We start from the raw sequence: 12,628 nt of genomic DNA, 5'->3' as shown, positions 1-12,628 counted from the left end.
TACCCCAAGAATGTAGGTACTATGCTGGCTTAGGTAAGAAGGATGAAAATGAGGATAGAGACAAGGGTTCCTGGATACAGCAACAGTCAAAACCTGGGGTGGGCCAGAAGCCTGGTATGCTCCCTGTAGGAGGGGAAGACCTTCCTACATATGGTAAGGTGGCTAGAAGGGACAGGCACCTTTTGCAGGTGAGCAAGAGACAACGTGGGAGGGAAGGAGAGTGAAGGGTGCAGACGAGAGGATGAGGGGGATGATAGGAGGACGGGCCTGGCAGGGTGATAAGGGAGTCCTGGAGAAGAGTGGAGAGGAAGACAGGTCCCAGGGAGGGAAAAATGTTCATAGAAAACAGAAGCCTGCTATAGGAAAGTGGGCTGGAGAATAGGGCCACAAGTTCTGTTGGCCCAGGAGTCTCTGGAGCTTGTCATCTGAGCACTCACTCAGGACCCCTGTCTGCTCCTCCACAGGCCTGAAGTTTCATGACAAACACCAGCATGGGGTGCACAGTGGTCTGCAACTCCCTTCTCCTGTCGTCTGAGGCTTCAGTGTGGAAGGGCAGGCACTCTTCTGGCCTGACCTGGGACCACACATGCTGTTAATGCTTAGAACACACACACACACACGCACACACACACACACACACACACGCACACACACACACACACATCAGAAGAGCCATTCACTGGAAATGTGGGACGATGCTCAAGGAAGTGAGGAGGAGATGATGCTCACTAACAAGACAGGGGTTTCAATAAGTAGGGAAGCATTTCGTCTACAGCTGTGATGGTTGGAGAACTGAGTGCCAGAAGGTGCTGGTGTGGGTGAAAAAACCTAAAAGGGGATGGAGGACTATCTGGGGGAGCAGGAGACTTGGGGAGAAGGGACTAAGACAAGGGCAGCTTAGGGCTCAATGCTAAGATAATGAGCCTGCAATGGGGCAGAGGGGCGGGGCCTGTGGAGGAGGGCTCCAGGCTCATGGCCTGGATTTGGGGCTCTCTGTGGGCAAAGATCTCTGTGGAGGAGGGTCAGATGCCCTTAGTTAAGTCCAGACTCTCTGGAGAAGAACAGTCTGCACGAGTATACAAAAAGTTCAGGGCGAAGTAAAAGGCCCCAGCAGGTCCCCAGGGACATTGAGAAGTGAGCAGACTGGGAAGGGTATCAGAGGAGTTGGAGGCTGGTTGTGAGGGCCCAGTGCTCCCAAGGAGGGTACTACTGAGCTCTGGGAAGGCAGAAGGATGGCGAAAATGGAGCTGTACAAGGGAGGAGAATGAGGACAGGGAAAGGCAGGATCCGGGGGAAGGGTTGGGAAGGTGTTGGGAATAGAGCAGAAGAAACTAAGACAGAAAGCAGGAGGGCCCCAGCCTGAGCGGATCGGATGGGAGGGGCAGGAGTGGGGAAGGAATGGCAGAAGTCTGGAAGGATGGAAGTGCTGGGTGTGGATGCAGGATGCTAAAGACAGGGAGTTTGTTTTGGGCATATGAGGAGGCTGGAGGAGGGAAGAAAGTTCTAGGGGAGATTAGGACTCCAGGTTCTAGAAGCAGTCCCAGGATGCTTAGGGATCTGGGTACCAGGCAGGGAAGATCCAGTTGAGACTCATCAGGCAGAGGGAAGATGGGAAGAGGTCAGTAGACTTAGGATAGCGCTAGGCTCAGCTCGTGGGGTGGCTGTGATGGGTGGTCGTACTGCAGGAGAAGACAGAAGGCTAGGCTAGGATGGAGGACGTGAACCATGTGTAGGTCAGCAGGAGATGCAGTGAAAGACCAGGAGGCTGAGGAAGGATGCAGGAGGATGGGGTCACGGTAGTAGGCCTGGGTGTGGCAGCAGGCAGGGGAGGAAATGAGGGAACACGGGCGGTGTAAAGTCAAATGAGGAGCAATACAGAAGATTCATGGAAAGGCTGGAGCCTGAGAGAAAAAAAGACTGCAGCGAGGGGCCAGAACATCACTAGACAGGAACAATCTGGGGCCAGAGGACTGCCTCAGCCATTAAGAAAACGAGTGGAGAGTGGGGTATGACTCACATGTACTCTGATGCCCCATATGTGACCATGTCCCCTGGATGGGGAGGCCTGGTGGCACTCAGAGGAAGGATAGCAGGCTACCAAGAAGAAACTTGATACCCTATGAGCATATAAAGGGGGAGGAAGTCCCCCTCAGTCACAGTCATAGGGGAGGGGAGTAGGGGGGAAATGGGAGGGAGGGAGGAATGGGAGGATACAAGGGATGGGATAACTATTGAGATGTAACAAGAATAAATTAATTTAAAAAATTTAAAAATTGAAACAAAAAAAGAAAGAAAGAAAAAAGAAAAAGAAAACGGTCTGCTCCTCTGCAGGCCCCAGGATCAGTTCCAAGCCATCTTCAACCAAAGTCCCTAGGAGCAGACATCCTGCCTTCCTCTGGCCTCCTCTAGGACGAGGAACACGCTAGGTTGTCAGAACAGTCACACAGGCCTTTCACATAGGGCAGAAAGTTCAGATAGAACAGTGTGATAAACAGAACAAAAGTGCGGATGAGGTAAGCAACTGAGTGATTAAGAGGCCCCATGGGGATCTTTACAGAGATCTGGACCTTGGAGAGGAAATAGGCAGCTCGTGGGGAGCGAGAAAAATGAGGACAATGAGGACTGGACCATGTGCAACGAAGGATTTGGTGAAGAGGGCAGCAGGCTCTGAGACGGTGGGAGGGTAAGGGAGGGCAGTAGCCCTGAGAATGGGACAGGATGAAGAAGGTGACAGCAGGCTCAGGAGGAGGGCAGGAGGCTCAAGGGAGTGTAGGCAATAGAAGCAGTCACCACAGTGGGACATGGCTGTCTACAAGGAAGGGGGTGACAGGAGCACATTCAGGAGGCTGTAGGAGCGTGGCCCGTGATACAAGCTGGGGGCTTCAGGCAGGACGCTTGGGAAGAGTCTAGTTCACTCCGGAGATGGTCGGAAAATGACGTTCTCACGGAAGCTCAGCTGCAGCATGGGGTATGAGGGGCTGGAGGAGAGTGCAGAAGACACTGGCAAGAGTGGAGGTGGCTGGAGGGGAGGGAGGTGAAGGAACCTTTGGAAGCTATGGGAGACTGTGAGCCTAAGGAGGAATTGCTAAAGTGGCCATTAAGGCTAGGAGACTGTGGGCAGTCCAGAGGCTGAGAGGGAAAAACTAAGAGACTGGAGGACGGGTAAAGCCTCGGGGAGGGGGGAGGTGGGGGGGATGGAGGGTGGGCAAATGAACCTGAACTTGGGTGAAAAGCTCAATTGGAGGGCAGAATCTGTTGTGGGGCCTAGTCGTCGGGCTGGAGGCTGGAGGAGCATGCAGGGCAACTCCTGATTTGCAGGTGGGCACGAAGGAGGTGCCAGGATTCCAGATAGAATGGAAGGACACAGCCTCAGTAGGACAGCTAGAGGCTGAGGGTGACAGCAGGATGTGGGGGACGCCAGGGAGCTCTGAGGCGGAGGCCAGGAAGATGAAGGGGGCATCAGGAGGGTAGTGAATGGCAGAGGTCTGCAGGGAACCCCAGGATCTAGACTAGGAGGTTGGAAGGCTGTGGGGGAAGGCTGCAGGCCCCAGAAATGGAGGGGACTGGAGAAGAAGGCAGGAGCATTCCTGCCCAGAGAGCCATAGGTGAACAGGAAGTGGAGGAAGGCAGAAGGCCGAGGAGGAGAGGGGCAGAAAGACCAGGGTGACTGAGTGAGCCTGGAGGAGGGCAGACAGTTTGGGTAGAGCAGCCCCGGAAGGGTAAGAGCTTGGGGCCTTGGGTTGGGTGGAACCAGCAGACGCAGGGAGAAGTTTCCTGTGGAAACTTGGTGTCTGGCAGAGGCCAGGGGACTGTCTGGTAGTACAGGAGCCTGTGGAGGAAGGTGACTAAGGAGAGAGAGCAGGAGCCTCGGGGTATGATGTGAGCCTGAGAGAGTGTAGATGGTCTCAGAGTAGGGCAAGAGTCTCAAACTCATGGTGGGTGCCTGGGGGAAGAAAGAAAGTTGTAGAGAGGCAGAGAAGCTCAAGTGGATAGGGTAGGGGGGATAATACACGCCTATAGGGGAAGGAAGAAAGCTCTGGAAAGGAATGGAGGCTGGGTTCAGGAGACGTGGCTCATCTAGGTGGTAGGAGTTGAGGATTATGAATGCCATCCAAGGAAGGGTAGGCGAATGGGCATGTGGGCACCAGTGCATGGAGATCCTAGCAGTTTGTCTATGGCAGCAGTAGGCACCGGGATTGGGAGACCCTAGGGCAGGCTGTAGGCTCAGGAGGAGTGCAAGACAGTGGGGCGGGAGGGGGAGGGGCAGCATTTAAGGAGATAGTGGGAGGCTTGGATGACACACAAGGCAGATAAATGCAAGAAAAGTGGGGCGTGGGGGAAGTCTGGAGGAGAGCAGCAGGGTGTATGCCATGGGAGAACATCACGGCAAGGAGGAAGGCAGTGGACTCAGGCTGGAGGAGGACGCAGACTTGGGGAGAGAGGAGGGAGGATCTGAATGGAGGTAGGAGGCTTGTGGAGGACTGAGGGGTGCTTAGGGCATGGAGTGGCCTGAGGAGAGGATGGGAGTCAGAGGTGGAGGAGGGCAGGTGCACTGGGTGTGGTGTGCTGTGGTGTGGTGGTCCAAGAGGAGGTCTAAAGGCTGTGGAAGAATGCAGAGGGCCCTGGGGAGGAGCGAAGCAGGCCCACGGTACCCTTACGAGGTCCTAGCCTTCCTAGGCCTATGAGGACGGTGCAAGCGTAGGAGGAATGTGGGGTTTACATGGTGAGAGGACTAACTGGGGCTAGCAGGAGGCTCCTGGTAGGGTGGGCTTCTGCTGGAGGGAGGAAGTTTGGAAGGGAGAGCAGGGAGCTGGGAGAAGTTGTCAGAAGGCTTAGGAAGCTAGGTGCTCAAGGGAGGGTCAGAGTACATGCTGGGGGACAGGGAAGGAAGTGGAAAATGTGTGAAGGACAGAAAAGGCTGTGGAGAGGGGAAGTGGGCTGTGGGGTTAGAAAGCACATCAGGAGACCAGGGGAGGAGGGGGCAGGAGGCTGAAGAACAGTAGGGTGCCAAGTAGGGTGGCAGGAAGTTCAGGAAATGGTGTGGAGATAAGGTGAGGTGGCTGGCCAGAAGGGCAGGGGGCTCGAGAGGAGAGGCCAGATCCTGGTGAACAGAGCAGGAGGATGTGTGAGAAGCTAGGAGGCTGAGGTGAAGGTGGTGGCCTGGCTAGACAGAAGAACTAGCCTCATGAGTGAGAAAGAGGCCAGAGTCTCAGGGAAGTCCATGAAGAAGGAGGAGGAGGTAGAAAGAGGGGCTACCATTTCCCAAGTGGAGGGCTTCTCTGGGGACAGAGAATTATGCTCAGGCTCCTAAAAGCAGCCTGGATCTAGGGTGTCAGGTGACACTTGCTTGTCCCCAAGAGCTCCCCAGGACCAAAGCACACTGGTGACAACAGCATTCCCAGCAGCGTGGGTCGTGGGTCTATATGCCATCTGCCAATACAGGCATATACCCGATTGTCCAAGCTCCACTCTCCCTGTCTGAATCTTCCTGCCAGGTCCCCCATGTGCCACCAGACTGTTCACATTCACAGAGTCCCCACAGACCTAGAGGCCCTGATGTTTTTGTGTGAAACGTCCCTATGCTCTAATGGGAAGCTGAATATTTCTGTTCTGGGGACTGGGTGGTCAGTTGGCCTTGGGCAAAAAGCACTGTAGCTGCTCATACAATTCATTTATTGAAATTAATAGCAGGAACTCTGCTCTCGTGCTCTCTCTCACTGAAGGTGGAGGGTTGCTGGGATTCATTCTCCAGAAGACTGTGATCAGAAAGCTGAGCCTAGCGCGGGAACCCCGACACTGAGGCGAGCTCCCTGGAGATAGATCTAGGCATCCTGCTGGCCTGAAAGTTCATGCTCAACGTTTTCTTTAGAATCCCTGCCCTAAGCGTTTGTGTTCAGCCAGCCCCCCTATTCATAGAAAACAGGCACTGAGGAGGGATTCTAGGCCCGTGCCCACTACGGTGCTTCCACGGGCTTCATCGAGATTGCCCTCCAGTTGTACTTGGGCCTGATGCTCTGCACCATCACCACGTTGACCATGTGGCCTACAAGAGGGGTGTATCCATTGGGAAGCTTCAGCGAGTGGAAGGTGAAAAAGATAGTGTGATTCAGCATTCCTTCTCGTCTGTGGATGCTGGTCACGCACACCTGTCACGAGAAAGTGTGCCAGTGAGTGTCAGAAACAGGATCCTTGGTCAGGCTCTGTCCCTACACACTGGCTCTAACCACTTGTTGGCCCCACTCTGTCACTGTTTCCTGTCCTGCCTGCTGCACTGCCAAAGCTGGGGTGCAGTGTCTCCTACTCCCCTCCCAGATCCACCTTCACACCAGTTAAAGAGGAGGCACTCCAGTGGCTCTGTCCTGCTCATGAGAGTTCGTGTCCTAGATATTAATTGCCACTGGCCATTAGCCCCTGCGCTTAATGTTGATTGATGAAGGATTGACTGAAACAGAAAAACAACATGAGGTACAAGCTCCTCTCCACCCCCGCCCCACCCCTTCACACTTCAAGCTCATGATTTCATCTGCACCTTTGTGAAAACTCACTTTCAGGTGAGCTCAACCACTGCCCCGAGACCTCCCGCCCCCCCCCCCCCCCCGCACACTTTGTACTCCTGCCTCCAGGGCACTGTTCTCTGGACTTCCTGTTTTTTTTGGGGGGATCCCAAGTAACACCCCCTCTAGGAAGCCCTGCGCCTCAGAAGCAGAGTATGTCCATGTGCGTCCTGCTACCCTTAGCTGCTTCCTTACAAAGTCCTAGCGCCTAGGCAAAGGGCTCCGGGATATATAAGCTTCCGTGTGTTTGTGATTCCCAGGACACCCCACAGATAGCTAGTCACAAATATCACCAGAGGAAGCTCTGAGACAAGCCAACAATACAGAAAACAATTACCTCTTCCAGTCGCCTGCGTCTTGTGGCCTTCAGTGAGTGTATTGTGAGTTTTGATGAGCCGCATTCCAAAGAATACTCCAGATCTAACCAGTCACCTTTGTATGGCTGAAAACCTAAGATGGCTAAGAGAAAATCGAGTTGAAGGCAATTGTACCACCCAGTTCCAGTCTCATCTTTACAGGGGTCTGGATACAAGCCATTCCCTTGTGACTGTTGCCAAGCAAAACTGCACTGCTTACATTGACTTGTAAAACCACAGTCAAGAGAGAACTCAGGGTAAAGTGCAGGAGGCCTATTCATTCCCAGGCCGAATGGCACTGTGCAGTTCTTAGACACTGGTTTTCCTGCACTCCCTTAGCAGGGTCAAACGGGCAAATGCTACCTATCCCAACCATTGCTTTGGGAACACTGGAGAATTTAAGGTTAAGGGGTCACATTCAGAGTCCCCATGCACACACACCAAAGTAGACACCAGACACAGAACACCCACTTAAAGTAAGTACAGATTTTAAAATGTAAAGTTTTCTGATGATGTTTACTCTCAGAGTCCGGTACGCATGCGAATGAAGAACTTGTCCATTTTTTTTTCCCCGGGCATTCAACTACTCAGCACCTAACAATGATAGTGTGGTGCTTACAGAGACTCCCCGTTGATCTCTCTGCTGCACCTCATTTTCAGTGCTCAGGATCCTTCTCCAATACTGAAGAGCCCCAGGTGCAGCCCGGGCAAACCATGCCTACCCTGAGACCTCAACACGTTAGGTGTGGCATGTCTTTCCAATGTCAACCAAACCTTTAGAAATGCTGTCTAGGTAGAAGAAGTACTCATCAGCGAGGTAGATGATGTCTTTCTTCACGTAGGAAACACACGCTGATAAATCTCGGATGATGGAGCTTGGCTCTCTGAGTGCACAGTATTCCAAGACAATACAAACCTACAAGATAAGGAAGCAGCTGTAAGACATCATTAAATTCAAAATGGAATCTCATATGTCCAGACGCTGCCTGTGGAAGGGCTGAGGTGGTCAAGGCCCTGATGGAATCCAAACTTCCAGACTGAACTCATCCTCCTTTGCGGGGAAACAGCTGGCTCACTGGGAATCCTTTCTCTGTTGGGGTCTTTCCTGCTGCCCACACCCATTCCATGGTCGCTTCTCCCAAACTGGCTTTCCTTGAGGAGTGAAGCCCCAGGGCATTGTCTGTGCGCTACCGTATGCCCCCAGGTGCATGGGCCATTGCACAGGGTGCCACGTTACCTCACAGCCACAGTGCCCAATGAGCTTACCCGCAAACCCCATATCCAGGACCCATTACCACAGTTTCCCCTGCCCCCTTAACTCCACAGGGAATGCAGACAGATTCAGATGTCTGTGAGGACAGTGGAGGCGACCTTTCAGTGTGATAGAGGGGTAAGGGATTCTTGACTTTGTGGGAAGCAACAGAGACTGAGAGAAAGAGAGAGAGAGAGAGAGAGAGAGAGAGAGAGAGAGAGAGAGAGAGAGACCCTCATTCTGTGTATGCACACACGTTGAGTGCAGGCTTGCTAAATGCTCAAATGTAACTAAACCGAGGTGGAAAACGCGATTTAATACAGGGGTAACTTGGGAATTAGTGTAAGATTCTCTGTATTTTCTATCCAGCCCCACAAACAAGAAGAGCTACACGTAACCCATAAACACTGAATTCCAAAGAGGTCAAAAGGTGGTGATGTGACAATGACCCACAGAGCCTACATATATTGCTTTTTTTATTTTTATTTTTTAGCAGTGTCACAATTTGCTTGCTATGCAAATAGTTGTGATGCGTCCTGTTGATCAATGGCTGTCAGAAAATAAAAATGGAGGTGTTCTCCGGAACACTTCCACTGTCTCCCTAGGGAATTCTAACACTGCATTTCCCTTTTCCCTTTGCAAGGCTTTGGATGTTCAGAACCCTTCCTCACAGATCCTTGGAAACAGGCAGCCTGTGGGAGGAGTATCAGTTAGCACAGCATAGGTAACAACAGGTAATTTCACCAAATCTCTGCTCTGGGGTTTAGTTTCACGACTCTAGGAACCACAAAAATCATCGGATCTCACACCTGAAAGGGAGAATCCAGCGGAGTGTCTGTGTTGGCTCAGTGACTGTTTCTGAAAGACTGACACCTCATTTGGGACAGCGCCTGCACCTGTGAAGGCATCCTTGCAAACACAGACTTTTACCTGACACGATGGTGATCTAAGGGGACCCTGCTGTTGGAACACAGGGATAACTCACTTTGGGTTTTACACTGTAAAACATGGAACCTAGGGTTGGGTGTGGTGGCACATCTGCCATGCTCAAAAGACTGAGGTTGGAGGACGCTTTGATCCCAGGAGAACCTACCCCATCCCACGCTCATATTCATATTCTCTCTCTCTCTCTCTCTCTCTCTTCTCTCTCTCTCTCTCTCTCTCTCTCTCTCTGTGTGTGTGTGTGTGTGTGTGTCTCTCTCTCTCTCGTTCTCTGTGTGTGTCTCCATCTCTGTCTTTCTCTCATTCTCTGCTTCTCTCTCTCCCTTTCTCTTACACACACACACACACACACACACACACACACACACACACACACACACAAGCAAAGAGGAACGTACAGCTACAGGGTAACAGGACTTTGCATTCATGACTTACACTATATGGGTGCTGTAGAGAGGTTGCTTTGAAAGGAGATAGCAAGGTGGAAAGCCCCATGGGAAAAGAGAGTCCTCCCAAACCTACGCGAAGCTTACCTCGGTGGCTTTCAAGTCATGCAACACTGGGTCTTCCTCCACAAACGCGAGGACTTTATCTCCAGGTTGCAGATACACGGAGCCAGGCACACTCTCCGTGCTAAAGAAGACACACTCTTCGATCCAGCCGCAACCTTTCCCGCAACTAGTCACGAAGCCCTTCACAACCTTAGTATGCGGTTCACCTGTGAATTGGGGACACCACAGGTGCCATGAACTAATCTCAAGAGAAGGTGCCCACCACAATGAGTCCTCCCGCAACATGAGATGTTACACAAACACGTCCAGCTTCAAGCAGAACGCTTCTGACTCGTGGAGCGCATGCTGAGGACAGGAGGCATGATGGGAAGGACAGCAAACAAGATGACGATCACTGTGGGATTCTGAGGGCAGGTTGTCCACGTTCAAATCTTGGCTTTGCCTTGCTCCGCACAGGAGGACCCCGGCTAAAAGCACAAGCCGGTACCCAGATAGCCTCTGTTATAAGCACAGTGTCCCTAAGTGGTGGTCTGTGTAACCCCAGATACATTGTTTGACCTCTCTGACCGTTTCTGCAGTCAAGGTCTCCATCTCTGTTGCGCACATTAACTGGTACATATGTGTCAACCCCTAACAACCCTGAGTGTCTTGTACGCCTTAAAGTCCAGATGCTATTGCTATCACCATGCCTGGGGGTGGGCGCTCTTTACGGAACCGCAATTGCACTAAGTCTGTGTATGTAAGTCACTGCACTGATAGACCCCACGTAGAGATTTGAGGGGCTCATCAGAGACAGGCCTATGGGCACAGGTATGTAAACCTTACTGTTCGGAGAACATCAGAGAAGGCTCAAAAGCTCCAGGCCTTTCTAAGCTGCAGATCAAGAACGAGGCCATCTTGGGCACCAGAGTGAGTCCTTGATTCAAAACTACATTAAGAGGAAAGGACCAGGATTGGAGCTCAGGGGCCCTGTGGTTGCCTACATGACGACAACCCTGGGTTCCATTTCTAGCACCACAACCAGAGAATTCATCAAAGATATTTGGTTTCTTGAGGCCAAGGCTCACACCCTGGCCCTAGACAGGCCTAGGGCTCTCACTGGTTATGCAGCATAGGTTGGAATCAAACCTGTGACCCTCTCCTGCCTCCGCGCACAAATGGCTGTAGGATTGGCTCGCAAGACTAGGGTTCCTCTTAAGTTTCTCATGAAGACGAATCACCTGTTTGGCACACTAAATCACAAGACACAAATCAGAATGGCTTCAAAGCTTGGATGCCATCCCTCTCAGGACAGTGTCCTAGAATCCCGCACCCCGCAGGCCTTCACCCATTCAGCTTGAGTGCTCATTAAAGGTGAAACCCAAGTTGCGGGGCACAAAGTGAGCAGCCTTAAACCTTGGGCCCTGATCTACCAGGCATGGCAATGTACCAGAACTGACTCCATTCTTGCCTCCAAATGCACACTGGGATGGGAAGCAAGACCAAATCTGGGCTCCAATTCGAGTGCTCCCGGTCTCCCGGAAGTGGAAGAAAAGCTCTTAGAGGCCTTTTGTGTCCCCGGTGCTTTGAATTGGTCAAAATCATTGGCACACCATGAGAATTCGGCACAGGGTTCAAGGTTCACCCCAAAGCATGGGTACCTGGGGACAAGCCACCCTCAGCAGCCACTGTGGACTGCTGCAGGCTTCTATTGATCTCTTTGTCCCTTTTGTGATCCCAGCTAAGGGGAGCCTCCCCGAGGTGTTTCCTGCCGTGAAGATAGGGCGCCAAGTGGCCAAGGAGTACCTTTCATGTGTGTCCTTTCTCTTTTGACAGATGCAATCTTCCACTGAAAGAAAACCCATGCTCTGCACAGCGAGCGGAAGAAACGTCTGCAACCACAGTCAGAGAAGCAGCAGACACAGTAGCAGCAGGAGGGCCTGGATGTCATGACACCCATGGTGCCACCTCTTGATTTCTTGCCTTGCTCCTGGGAGATGGTACCAGATGGCTACTAGGCAGCCCTGGGGACACCCAGTATCATCTTACTCCCCCATGTGGCTCAGGCTCAGCAGAACCCCCTTCCCAGGAGACTGGTAACCAATGGGCATTGTTCCACCCACCAACCAATGAGCTCACCGCACGCGCTCAAGATGCTCCTCTGGCCAATGGCAGGCGCTGGGGGCGGGGTTGTGGAGGGGGGCGGAAACAAAAATCCCCCTAATGCATTGTGCCTATAGCATAGGAAGACCATGGAAATGTATTCCTGTGCATACTTGGGGTCTTCTCTGAATCCGTAGAAAGAGACTGTTGCAGCATACCCTGGAAGGACAAATGTTTGGCATGGTAGGGTTCTTGAAAGGGGGCATGGCTCCCGGAAGTATTTCACATCAGGGCCCTGCAGGGTGTCTGTGATAGGGGTTCCGTGAGTCAGTCGCGCCTTGTTCAGCACTTGCGGTTCATGGGTTCATGGTGGAGCTCCTTTGATGGAGATCAGTCGTGCATGACCACAGAACCCCTCAGTTCTCACAGCTACCACTCATCTGCCCTTAGCCTCACTATGCAGGGATTACCTTCAGCAACTCCCTGAGGTCACAGACCAGGCTCTAACTTGGAGTTAGTGAGGAAAATATGCGAGCGTCTTGGCCTGGTGCCTTTAATTTTCACATAGCCCTAGGAAGACCCTCCTGATCCAATGGCTGTGAAAAAGAAGCAAATTTACCACAGTGATGGGTCCTCACAGGAAAGCTGACTCAAAATTCACCCTCAGGAATGAGGTTTGTTGTAACAACAGGACGTCACGGTCATGACTCAGCGTCCTCGTGGACTGGACAGCACTAGGCAGAACAATAAGTAATATATGGATAATGACGGGTGGAGGGGGGCTTCCCCTTAAAGCCCTGAGAACATCTTCATTAAGATTGAGAACCTTCTCTGACCATGAGGTAAATGCCCTACATTCTAGCATCCTGCATGGAGGAACAAGCTGATCTCCAGGAGCTTGCAGCCAGCATGGCCTACATGCTGAATTCC

General features: G+C 52.2%; 1 protein-coding gene across 1 annotated transcript; it reads right to left on the bottom strand.

Moving 5' to 3' along the window:
• Nucleotides 1–2,911: 2,911 nt before the first annotated feature.
• Nucleotides 2,912–11,555, bottom strand: LOC127185455 (cancer/testis antigen 55-like). Its single transcript, XM_051141910.1, has 6 exons — nucleotides 11,402–11,555; nucleotides 9,638–9,822; nucleotides 7,685–7,826; nucleotides 6,892–7,013; nucleotides 5,959–6,146; nucleotides 2,912–2,978 (listed from the first exon to the last, which is right to left on the bottom strand). Exons 1-6 carry the CDS (start codon nucleotides 11,553–11,555, stop codon nucleotides 2,912–2,914), a joined length of 858 nt encoding a protein of 285 aa, XP_050997867.1.
• Between the last annotated feature and the right edge of the window lie 1,073 nt (nucleotides 11,556–12,628).

Source organism: Acomys russatus, chromosome X, assembly GCF_903995435.1.
Source record: "Acomys russatus chromosome X, mAcoRus1.1, whole genome shotgun sequence".
Classification (NCBI taxonomy): Eukaryota; Metazoa; Chordata; class Mammalia; order Rodentia; family Muridae; genus Acomys; species Acomys russatus.
This window is presented reverse-complemented; position numbering and strand designations above follow the sequence as displayed.

Coding starts and splice junctions, on each gene's coding strand:
- LOC127185455 (XM_051141910.1), bottom strand. CDS start 11,555: ATGGGTGTCATGACATCCAGGCCCTCCTGCTGCTACTGTGTCTGCTGC. Junction 9,823..11,401: donor AGAAAGGACACACATGAAAG/GTACTCCTTGGC, acceptor CCCAATTCACAG/GTGAACCGCATACTAAGGTT. Junction 7,827..9,637: donor ATGACTTGAAAGCCACCGAG/GTAAGCTTCGCG, acceptor CTTATCTTGTAG/GTTTGTATTGTCTTGGAATA.